The sequence below is a fragment of the Sarcophilus harrisii genome, chromosome 6, assembly GCF_902635505.1.
Source record: "Sarcophilus harrisii chromosome 6, mSarHar1.11, whole genome shotgun sequence".
In the NCBI taxonomy this organism is placed as follows: Eukaryota; Metazoa; Chordata; class Mammalia; order Dasyuromorphia; family Dasyuridae; genus Sarcophilus; species Sarcophilus harrisii.
Genome location: NC_045431.1, coordinates 207713709 through 207726889, shown reverse-complemented (window position 1 = coordinate 207726889; position 13181 = coordinate 207713709). Strand labels below are relative to the sequence as shown.

General features: G+C 37.0%; 1 protein-coding gene across 11 annotated transcripts in view; it reads right to left on the bottom strand.

Moving 5' to 3' along the window:
* The window catches only part of NAV2 (neuron navigator 2), a 438256-nt gene that overhangs the window by 202030 nt on the left and 223045 nt on the right, over positions 1 to 13181 (bottom strand). For all 11 annotated transcript variants that reach the window (XM_031943258.1, XM_031943259.1, XM_031943260.1 and 8 more), the window contains one exon: positions 794 to 1877. In XM_031943258.1, the coding sequence (XP_031799118.1) occupies positions 794 to 1877 (1084 nt within the window). The remainder of the gene's footprint in view (positions 1 to 793; positions 1878 to 13181) is intronic.

Sequence of the window (13181 nt, the reverse complement as noted above, 5' to 3'; positions counted from 1 at the left end):
TCAGAAATGCAATAGACACACCCCTTATCTTTGAAGAGTCTGCAATCGAGGAAGAAATCTTGAGGCCCTTTGCAACACAATCTTGTACTGGACTATTTGCATTGTTCTCTCTTTGGTCTTAATACTATTGCCACAAAAATTGTTAACTCCCAATCATACGAAGACCAGGTGCATCAATTTACAAGGAAATAATTGTTTTCCTTCTCCTATCTGTACCAATGAACTTTAAGGGCAAATAATTGGAAACAGTGGTTTTAATTCCAGCAATTTTTTTTGCAATACAGATTATATAATATATAATATGTCTATATATTTGTATATATATATCTATCTATACATACACATATAACTATATACATATATACACATACATATGTGTATATATACATAAATACTATATGTACCAATATATACAAACCTTACATATGTATACATACACATATATATTTTTTCAATTGATACAGCTTAGTGCTTTGAGGCATCCTTAAAATGTAAGCATAAAAAACTGTTTTGCCTTTACTGGTATCCTTCATAGTTTCCTAAACAGTTCTAGGCACTCATGAAGTACTTGCGGATTGGCTGTAGCAATTGACTAAGAAGATTAAATGGAGTAGGAAAGAAAAGACTTATATGTCCAAAAAAGTATCTTTTATCCCAACCAATATTTACAGAGTGATTGTTCTGATTGTCACCCTGTACTAGGTGCTGTGGATTCACACAGAAAAAGCTCCCTAAGGAACCATCCAATGACCATAGCTCAACAATGAAGCAGTCCCAAAGGAAAGACTCCTACCTGTACATGAAAGGAGCTACTGTTGCAGTGTTGGGATGGTTGTATTGCTGTTGGGGCTGAGGTAGCTGAACACTGACAGTATTACTTCCTGTTGTCTGGGTGGTACCGGTTGGTCCATTGACAGTCTGGCTGCAGCTGCTGCTGCTATTCAAGGTCACCATTCCTCCAAGCCCCTTTCCTTCTGAGGAGGCTAAGCTGGAGGAAGAACTTGAGCGCCTGCTGTCCATTGGGGTCTTCTGATGAGACAGCCCTGAGCTAGGTTTCCCGCTTCGGCTTCTCTCCCCTTCCTTCGAAGGTGGTGGGGCACTTGGGGATTTCCCAGGTGTGGTTTTCATCCCTGGTTTTGGTATTCCGCTGTGTGAGGAGGAGGTCGGCACCTCCTTCTTCGCACTGTTGAGCTTCCCTCCTTTGGGTATAAAGCTGGCGATCTTCGACGACTTTTTGGGCATCTCTGTGGTAGTGGTTCCCGTTGGTTCTTCTTTTGGCTCCTCTTTTATTTCTGGCTTCTCTGTGACAGATGTTCTCTTGATAGTATCCTTGCTCTTCTCCTTTTCTTTCTCATTGCTCTTGGGGGAACTCTTCTTATTGGTCAGAGCCCGGCTGAATGTCCTCTGTGCAATTCCCTTAAGTGCGATTTTGGGGCTATTGGAAGCTGGGCTGGTGGTGGGGACATTTCGACTGGCGGCCTCTATCTCCTCACTCTCCTCAAAGGTGGGCAGCATCTCCAACCTCTCGCAGCTGGTGTCTCGGGAGCCCGGACCCTCCCCTGTCTTGGATCCTCCTTTGCTATTGAAGAGCTTCAATTTTTCAAGCATCGATTTCTGGTTGTTAGGAGCTGGCTTGATATTTTCAGAAGGGGGTCTGGGTGTCTCTGGCACTGGCTGCTTTACAGAGAGCATGGAAGACGTGGCGGTGTGCTTAGCACTGAGGGATTTGCTTCGCCAGGGTTTTGCAGCTGAGCCTGGCTGGGGGATGGCTGAAGAGTTGTTGCAATGAACGGAAGTGGGACTGCTGCTACTCTGAAATGAGGCAGGTGCATTTTCATTCATCCCTGGGTGTGAGGAGGTGGGGCTTTCTGATGGCTCTGGAGAAACAGAGGAGAAAAACATACACGCAATTATAAAACTTTCATTGCACTAAGAAAAGTTACAGAGAGGTTATTTCTACACAATATTAAATAATCCCCAAAATATTCCGTCTCCTATTCCTCTTTATAGCCTGAAAATGGCCCTGGGGCTTTAAAAGTTGTGCTTTGTCTAATCTGAACACACTCAGGTGGCTTCAATAATGGGTACAGCATGCCCATAATCTGAAAACCAGTTCAAGTTCAGTGAGGGCCAATCATCAGGTAAGAAATCTATATAATCATAAAACTACCTAATTTAAGTATAGAGAGGTTGAAACTGGCCTTGATGAAGACAGTACCCACAATTCTCTGTTTCCTATGCCATCAACTATTGTAATCCCTCTGTTCCTTAAAGACTGAGCTCCAACACTTTCTTCTATATAAAGCCTTTTTTGATTTCCCAATTTGTAATACTTTCGCTTCCTAACTGCCTTTGATTTAACTACTTTATATTTATCTGTATTCACTCCCCCCCTTTTAAACTAATTATTCTGTATATGCTTATGAATATGTTTACTATTTCCCCAGGCTCATTACCAGTAATGATGGCTTGATTCTTTATATTTGTATGCCTGGTATCTAGGATGATGTTTGGCACATATTAGGTACAACTACAGATCTTTTGAAATTGAAGTATTAGACTACAAATGTTCAAGATCTAAATAAAATGTCATCTAAATCACCTATCTTAAGAATTATCTATAGTTATATTTTAAATCCTAGACTGCTTTCCCCTCTACATCTAATTTATTCCAGATCACATTCTGAACTACTTTTTGATTCATATTTAAAGAATGTACACTGTTTTTGATATCAAGTTCCATAAAGCACAATTGAGAGGTCATGTAGTATAATGGGTAGGGAATTGAACTTGACATCAGGTTCAAGAATGCCTCAGACACATTTCTGGACAATGTCTTTTTGCTCATTTGTACCTGGATGTCCAAAGACATGTCATTTAACCTTTTAGTGCCTCAGATAACTTTTCAAGGCTCTAAATTAAGAGCTCTAAGGTTCTTGGTGTCTTTCTAAAGCTCTAAACAACTCTAAAAGTTGTTCTGTGACATTTTTGGAATATCCACACTAGACTTTCTTTATACTGCTGAAATCATGGGTCTGGACCCACCCTACTCCCCCAAAAAAGAATAATCAAGTAGGTAAATCTGCATTTAAAGAAATCACATTATAAAATATTTTTGAATATCAAGCCATACAAATAAGTTTGAAGCTTTCCAATTTTTTCTTCCCTTTTAAAGATAACAACTGTCTGAGAATAGGGCTGACCTGCATTGGTAAAGAGGGATTCCTCACAGTCTTCACTATAGCAATGAAATCCCAGTTTTAGTAAAAAGAAAAAAAAATCTCTTTATCTTCGTCAGTTAAAAAAGTGAGATGAGAAAGTATTCCTAGTTTAATTTTTAGTAGAGAAGAAAATCCCCAATGAGAAGTTTGCTAGGACCCCAAAATCCACACATTTGATTCCACTGACACTGTTAGACACTGGGATCCAACTGGATAACAACAAGCTAGGCGAGAGCTGGACAAGTCCACAGGACTCTGTCACAGGCAGGGAAACATGAGGAATACTGCTATATCCCAAAGCAAAGACTTCCCTTTGGTTCTCAGCAAGCGTTGCTCTCCCAAAAGGTTTTTTTTTTTTCATCATTAAAGCCACAAAATGCTTTCAAATAAGAACTGGAGTTTACTTGTATTAGTATGTTTTCAAATGTGGATTTCCATTACAGACTGAGGCTAACCAGTTTTGTTTTGTTTTTTTTTAAATAAAATTACAGTGTCTTTATGCGGCAAACTTAAATGATACATCTCTATCTCCTAAGTGAATCCAGCTGGAAGAAAGGTTGGTGGCAGTTATTGCCGGCATCCCAACTCAACCCCAATTCTCTGCTTTCCCTTCTCTAACATAGATATTCACATCCCGTACCCCAAGTCTAATCTTTTTACTTTTATATAGACAGTTCAGCAACTAAAGAGAAAGCCTAAGGGGGAAAAAAGATTGAAATTAGATTACTTACCTAGCAGCAGTCACTTTCTCCATTAATGTTTGTCTTTGAGAACTTACCCTTTTGGAGACGCTGCACTCCCAATTGTCACAAATGTTTTCAGTTAAACTGCTCATGTTTCTAATTAACTTTTGTCATCCATAACTGCTCTACTACCCAGGAGCCTGCTGGGGATTAACGGCATTTCTCTCTCTCTCTCTTTTTTTTCCTTTTTTCAAACCTATGTTTCTCTGCCCTCTAGCAACCAAGAACACGGTACATAGAGCTGCTTTTTATAATTTAAAAATAAACGGCTGTTGAGGGCTTGGACTTTTGCAGAGGCAAGAGCAGTCTGGTGAGTCCAACACTGTAAATCATGGAGCTCTTGTAACCACATAAGAACTGCTTCACTTCATTTTCAGAGAGCTCGGGTGTGATCCAAAACAGACCTCCCAATGTTTGAAAACATCTTCCCGACTTACTGGTGATTCGCATTTGGAGGGGAGGGGGCTAGATGCTCCCTGATGACAGCCTCATGGGCATTCAGACCACGGGGTCTGTGAGTTTGGAAAGCCAAGAAAACAAATAATTCCCTTGAGAAACAGAAGATGTTACCAAAAAACGTAAATCTGACCCAAGCAGTAGGCTTCCCCAGTGTCTGATGATTATTTCTAAATAATAATAATTAATGGGGCTCGGCAAGTTTCCCATGAGGCTTTAAAAAAAACAATTATAAATAGCTGAATCCCAGGACACCCGATATTCAAAAAGAAACTCAGATCACCAATATCAGCAGGAATAACCTGTTAGTTTCAGTGGCACACATGGTACAGTCACTCCCTCAGGGACCAGAACTTAGGATGAACAGTTTACTTTTCCAGCTTTATTACATATTACTCTATTCTATATATTCTATGGTCCATTCATACTGGCTTTTTTAATCTTCCTGATACATGACCCTCCATCTCTTATCTCTGTACTTTTCCCTGGATGCCCCTCACAGAATGCAACCCTTCCTCAATATCTCTTAAAATTCTAGTTTCCTTCAAAATTCAATTCAAATGCTATATGCTTTCTACATGAAGACACAACTGATCCATCTAATAGTTTCTCCTTTTTCCTACCTCCCACCTCTAGTCCTCTCTTCAATATCTTGTATCTATTTTTGATGGTATGTGCCCACTTTTTCTGAAGGAAGGTAATTTCTTTATGAGCAAGGAAGTTTCACTTTTGTCTTGTGCATCTTCAGAACAAGGCAGATAATAGCTATGGAGTAAATGCTTGTTGATTGAACATATCAGTCCTGCTCTCACCTCAGTGCCCCTGACAAGTGCTGTCTCCAGAAATGTCTCAGATGGGATTTGTGGTACTCAGTCCTCGTGTGATTTAGTAGCACCAGAATGTGGTAGTGAATGTGGACTATGGCTTCATAAAATCAATGGCCACAACTGAGTATTGAGACAACCCTTTGCTTAATAAGGAACTGGCTTCCCCAATGATATGGTAATCTCTGGACTGCATGTCATCACACACCCTTAATAGAAGCCATATGAGATGACCAAGTGAAAGTCTGTTTTGAATATGGATCAGGTGATTAATTAATTGCCCACCTAGCACTTTCTGATAGTCCATTTGATCATGTTAACTGTTATTGAACTACTGGACATACACATACATAAATATATATATATATATATATATATATATATATATATATATATATATATATAAATTATATATGTGTAAATTCAAAAAATATTATTTCCCCCAATTATATGTAAAGATAATTTTAAACATTCATATTATATATATATATATATATATATATATATTTAATTTGAGTTCCAAATTTTCTTCCTCTCTTTGTGATTTCCCCTTCCTCAGATGGTAAACAATTTGACATAGGTTATAAACGTATGATCATGTAAAACTTATTTCCATTTTAATCATGTTGTGAAGGAAAGAGACCAAAAGGAAAACACACACACACACACACACACACACACACACACACAAAATAAAGTGAAAAATAATATGTTTTGACATTTAAATTCCACTAGTTCTTGCTCTGGAGGCAGATATTATTTTTCATTGTAAGTCCTTAGGATCATTGTATTGCTAAGAATATCTAATGATGAACTTGATTATTATACAATATTGCTATTCCTGTGTATAATGAGCTCCTAGTCCTGCTCACTTCACTTTCCATTAATGAACTTAAATATTTGAGGATACTACAATAATAACTGCAAATGGTTTATTCAAACTTTAATATGATATCCTTCAGAAACAGGTAGGTGCTGGACACCAAAGACAGTGAGGCACGCAAAATGGTCATTTATAGAGGTGGGCAAAATGCTCCAAGTTGCACTTGAAAGTTCTATTTATGTGTCAAGAAATGAAGGGAACTGACCAAGGCTCTATTTGTCTAGCCTGTTTTCACTCAAATCAGAATGGTATCACTCTGACTCCCACTTCCACTTCCCCTTCTTTGGACCAGCAATGTGGTAGGTCTGAAAAAATGACTCGTCTCCCTTTGTTCTGTAGAACTCATTCATAGCTGTTATAATTTCATATATTACTACTGGAATATAATATAACATAACCACATATTGTAATACTTCAAAGGAAGATTCATAGACTAAGATAATTTCCAGATTAGCCATTCATTTTTTTTTTTGTTCTCCTCTTGTAGTTACACTGCTATAACTTCCAATAGAGATGGTCATCCTACTAATTCCAGTTTTTAATCTCCTCTGATATGGACAAATTTAATAACTTCTGATTAGTCTTCCTATCTCAAATCTGTTCTCTCTTCCATCTACCTTCCATATTACTGCCAGAGGGCTTTTCCTAGAGATATAAAACCATGTCATTTTCTTGCTCTAAAAGCTTCTGAGGCTCCCACTTGCCTTGAGGGTAAAATATAAAATTCTCTGGCATTTGAAGTCTTTTAATATCTGGCCCTAAAATAAAATAAAGATAAATAAATCACAATGCCTGGCACTTAATAGGTGCTAAATCAATGGTTATATATTGACTGACTCCAGTATTTATAATATATCAGTAAACATTTGATATATATATGTTTACTGATAGGTTGTATATAAGTCTCCTTTACCCTATTCTATAACCAAGAAATCCTATGTGCTCTTTTCCATTGGAGATGTTCCATTTTTCTTTTTTGTGAAAACATTGGCTAGAATACCAGGGATGGAGTCAGGGAGACATCTTCCTGAGTTAAAATCTAGCTTCAGACACTTACTAGCTATATGACCCTGGGCAAATCACTTTACTCTGTCTGCTTTAGTTCTTCATAACTAAAATAAGCTGGAAAAGAAAATGTCAAACCCTCTAGTATCTTTGCCAAAAAAGCTCCAAATGAGGTCATGAAGACCTCACCACCACTTGGAATAAAATCCTCCTCCCTCTGCCTGTTAGGATTTTTAAGTTCCTTCAGATCTCAGCTCCTGCGCCATCCTCTACACAAGAACTATCCTGACATCTGACCACCAGTTTCTAGAGCTCTCAAGCCTCCTAAATTGATTACATTTAATTTTGTGTACATATTTCAGACTTACTTGTTTACATTCTCTTTCTTCTATCAGAAGGTAAGATCCTTAACCTATATTTCTTCAGCACTAAATATATTATCCAGTACACTGCACTTGTCTAATAAATGGTTATTGGCTTTGGACGGAACTTATAAGGTGTAGGAAGACATAAGTAAAATATGGATGATGTTTCATCATCTATTATTTTCCTAAGAGACAAGCCATCTGCCTCCATGGATTAAAATCTCTCTACTTGAGTATTTTTCTCATGTGACATTTTACATATTCAAAGAGCATTTATTTAGTACTAACAATCATTTCCAGATCTACTCTAGAGAACCAGTCACTGATTTATAGAGCCTCAAAATTACATGGGAAGAAACAGCAACACAATATTTCCTGTTCTGTTTTTAGGATATCCCTTGGTTTGTGAAAACTAGGATAAGAACTCAGAGTTCCAGAATGTCAACTTGCCTGGTTAGACTCTAAGGCCCAAAATCTATGCTCCCTTGACATGAGACATATGCCAATATATAAAGCCACCAGAACTAAAAAGATCTTTAGAATGGAGCGAGTTGCTATTTTCTAGTTCTGAAACACTATGTTACCAGCTTTTTTGATCTAAGGATCACATCTTCCTTCCCAGTATTCATTCCTTGATTTTGATAAAAGACACAAAGCTCTCATGGCGTTCCTAATTATCTACTTATCAGAAAGAGCTCAATGTCATGAGCTTTCCCCCCAAGGTCAATTGTAACAGATGCTCACTAAATTGACTGTTATTTGAGATAATAACGCACACACAATCACCCTGATCTTTTAAAAAATGCTGTCTGAAGGCAATTCCTTTTTTTGGAAAACTGGCATTCCCCATCCTAAGTGTTCCAATTTGTGGTGCCCTTTACAATGTTAATGAAGTAGGATATTATAACAGGAACATCATTGGATGTTTTTTGTCCTATTACTAACTTGGGATGAACCACTTAATCTCTTTGAGACTTTGTTTCCTCATCTGTAAAATGAGAGATGATACTTTTTGAGGCCTATTTTCCAAATACCTAAACAGCAGGCCTAAGGTTAGGCTAGGAAAATCCATGCAGTCATTGGCCATCCAAAATTTGATGGATTCATTCCTATCTCTAAATATGTTGACCTTCCAAAGTTCACTTAATAGTTAACAGTTGATGGATAAAACTGTTATATTCAACCCCAGGAAATTCACACAGAGCTCCAAAAGTGCCAGAAACATATTAGGCAAAACTCCAATGGGCTTACTTTAAAATCAATAGAACTGCTTTCACTGATATCTATCACAGTCCACAAATTTATGAATATATACTTTTTTCTATCAAGAATAGATGATATATAAATTTCTCTGTTGAAAAACTTTATATGAGATAAATGCTTAAGCTGTAAGGGATTGGGGGAAGAAAATAAAAGAACTTATTGAAAATGATGGAGAAACTTTTTTTTAAGTATATATGATCTCTTTTACAGGTGCAGTGTATAATGTAAGGGACCTCTGGTCAGAAAGCCTTGAATTCAAATCTTATCTCTGACACTTAATGCCTATGAGACTGGGTGAATCATTTAAACTCCCGTTCTCAATTTAGAGCTCTGATAAAGCAGGGGTAACAACAATATCTACTTCATAGGACTATTAGGAGAATCAAAAAAGATAATTATATGAAATACTTTTCAAATCTCAAAGCACTATATAAATGCAAGCTCTTATTAAATTAAAACTAAATTACAAAGGGCCAATCAGAGTTTAAGAGTGAATTAACCCCAATCTTCAACTTGTAGAGTCTGATTTACTAGTTTGTTTTCCTTATCGTTTTAAAAATTTCTCACATGTATTATTTGCATGTCAAAATGATCTGCTTGAATAAGTATTCCCCCCAAACAAAACACAAACTAAATCTTGTGCTTTCTAATGAATGTCACCCCAGTCCACAAACCAGTAGTGTGGAGGAGAAAGTTTCATTCAAACAAGGGGAGAGATAGGTTACCTTGAGGCAAAGGATTTCTCCCCCCTCCCCTTCTTTTAAAGCTAGGGGTTGATCCTCCAGAGAGGAATGATGTTTGGTTTTTTCAGAAACCCGCCTTAACCTTCACTTACAATAACCAAAATACATTTTAAATGAAAATACTGTTTAGGTTGGATAAATAAGCATGTCTTCTCCCTTGCCCCCCACCCCTCCCTTTCTAAAGGCAAACGCCGGTCCCAAGTTTATTTTGTTCCCAGCATTTCAGTTAGGCATACGTTGGTGGTCTGGTCAAAATGCCAAAAGGCATCACTGGATAAAGTATCGTGTACTGGCTGATCTGTGCTCCCAATGAACATTCCTATTACAATAAGCCAATCCTTGAGGAAGGGGAACCCCCCGCTCCTCATCCCCATCCATGGAGGCTTCAGGCTTAAATCTCCCACTGAACTCTTTAGGGAATGGGCTTGATAATTGGGACTGGAGAAAATGTTTGCAATTTCCTATAATTTGTCAAGCTGTCAATCTCAGGCATGCAAATTTGTTAGAATAATTGAAACCAGTTTTTTTTTTTTTTAAGGGCATGGACTACAGCAACATAGATGGTAGATTGTTTTTAGGATGTCTTCCTGTTACCCAGATCATTCCCTTTAGCATTCATTTTTCAATTCCAAGATACTGGAAACACAGGAACTTTTTATTTCACAGTTGTAGGAAAGAAGCTAGTTTTCTATAAAGTTCATGATTTGATAGCACAACAACAAAAATCTATTAAGCAACAACTGTGTACAAAGTACCATGCTAAGTGCTGGGAGAGATAAAAAGTTGGGATAAGACAAACATCTAACTATAATATACAACAGCTACTCAAGTGGAACCAGGATCCCATCAATTCTGGAATTTCCCTCCACTGACAGGTGCCCGCCCATCCTGTGTAACTTTTTTTATTCCTGCTTGAAAAGTTTCCTATAGGTGATCCATACAATTCTACATGGTAAGTTTATTTATAGGCATTACACTGTATTCCTTTTTAAAAATTTATCATTAAAGTGACTTATTTCTCCTTCCCCTCTCCCAATTTTACAGAAAAAAAAGATACAAGAACAGAAAAAAAAAAAGACATGAAAAAGGTAGATAGGGAGATGAAGGGATAATTAATTGGAAGGTAGAGATAAACAGTACAAGTTACTTTACTGAAGTCTTTTTGAGCAGGTCCTTCTCTCTTGGCCACTATTTCCTCTATAAAATAATCTTACGATCTTTGTGATGGTGTATTCCTATCAACCTGCAACTTGGGTAAGGCAGAGGCCGGCAACTAGAGTTTATGGTAAATCTGGCACCAATAATACAAGATGTCCCCAAAGTAATGTGATGTTTTAAGCTATGAAAGTGACAGTAACCATTTTGGGGCCATCCTCTTGTGACTGAGAACCAAAAGACTACCTAATGAGGGAAGAACCAATTCAGGTAAGAAATGTAGTAAATGAAAACTCCCTTCAGGATCAGCAGTGGAACTGACCTACAGGACCAATAGCTATTATAATTCCAGCCTCAGTGAGAAAGGCAGGGGGGAAAATAATGATCTTTGAATTAGATGGTCTCTAAGGCCCATATCTCTGTATACATGATTCTATGGGACTAAGACTGAGAGATGGTTTATCTCTCATTCTGTCAAATGTTACTGAGATGGTTAGAGGCCAAACTGGACTACAATCCAAGTGTCCTGATTCTAGTATTTTTATTGCCTCTGGTGTACATGGTGGCAGCAGCCCTTAGGGACTTTAGAGATGGACTATTGAGATTGTATACTGTATGCACCAGACCAAGATTATGAAACTATAGTCACTGAAACAAATAAAAAATAGAACAAGGGAGCTATACTACTCTGAGAAATGGGATATCAGGTGTAAAGAGAGAGACAAAGGTATTCAAACCAAAGTATCTGAAGAAGACTTGTCAGAGACCAAACTCCTGTTTTTTTTAGGGGGGGACTATCAGTAATTTTTAAAAAAGGGAACACACATCCCATGAGTAATTTGTTATAATGTCCTACAGTTATACAATCTTGGGCCTTCAAACTTATGTTTGTCAGCTGAAGTGGCTTAGAGTAGAATTCAGGGGTTATTAACAAGGGGGTCTGTGAATTTGAGATTTTTTTGTATGTATATTGATAACTATATTTCAGTATAATTGGTTTCCTTCATAATCCTATATATTTTATTTTATACATTTAAAGACATTAATCTAAGAAATGGTCCATAAATTACACTAGACTGTTGCCAAAGGGGTGCATGATACCAAAAGACTAAGAACCTTGGGCTGGATGAAAGTCCTTTCTGAAAGTTCTGTGGATGACACAGGAAACGCTTCCTTAAATCAGTCATCATGTCTCCCTGTTACAAAAGCAGTCTCATTATTTCTTGCTCTGTCCTTGTGAAAATAGAACAGCTGCTCTGTGTCACTCATATGCTATTTCTTAACATGCCTGACGACTGTAATTAGGAACCACCAGTTATCCAGCCTTTACTTTCAGCCATTTTCCAACCTTGTAATCATTTTTGGTTGCTTTCTTGAAAGCTGAGAAAAGGTCATGGCAACTAAGAAAGTTGGCAGAGTTGCCTGTGTTTGTTTTACGATTTAAGTTCTTGGTGGGCAATTTCCTATAATAGTAAACCGAATATGTTTCCCAGAGAAGTGCTCAAGCATCCTATTGTAGCATGCTCATAGAATAGACATGAATTTGGATTGAAAAGTGCATTGCTCTGATTCTCTCCTTTTTATCATCCTTACAAGATTTTCAAGTCTCTTTTTCTGGCTCTTCAATTTCAGAAAAAAAATACTTAAGAAGAGGCTCTTCACAGGCAGACTAATTTTTTTTTAATGGCAAAGTAATTTCTTTAACTAGATGGAAGCTTGGAATACAATTTAATTACACACATACACATTTTTTCTTTTAAACTACCAGGTCTTATGTTAGGCATTGAGCCTTATGTTAGGCATCACAATCTACCTAGAGATTAAAAAAACAACAACTATATACAGATAAGCAAATTCAAAATGCAAATCCATATGAGATAAATACAAGGATTTCTATTGAGACAAGCAATAGAAGGGGAAAATCTCATTCAAATTAGGTGAAATCATGGCTAGGTAATGAGATCACTTGATTCTCAGCTGGTGGCTATCACTATAATAGAAAACAAGGAAATAATGTTTGCCAAATAGTTTCCTTTATATATTTTCCAAATAGTTTTCCAAAGTTAGCAACAGGGTTCCTATTAATAATGCAGGAACTGGTAAGTTTCAACCAAATGCAACTGCCTGGAAATTGATCTATATTTCAAAGCCCCAGTCAGACCTTATACTAATATTTTTTAATGGAAAGTAAATACTTAAAACTCCACCAAAAACCTAACATTAAACTGCATACTTTAAAAATCTTTCCACTTAGTTTCTATAAGGAAAAAAATATCATTTGACTTCTAATGTTTGAAGAAAGATCCCATAAAGTTATTTCTTTTCCAATAGCCTGTTTTTATTCTTTTGTTTCTTGGGGCTATATCATCTACAACTTATCTCCTTTTTCTCCTAAAGGCTCAGAATAGTTTTTTAAAAAAATACACTCTAAATGGTAGACTTGATGAGCAGACATTTTTATATGAATATCACTCTTTCTCTATCTAATACCATATATGGCTATTAAAAAAGCCCCAAATCAAC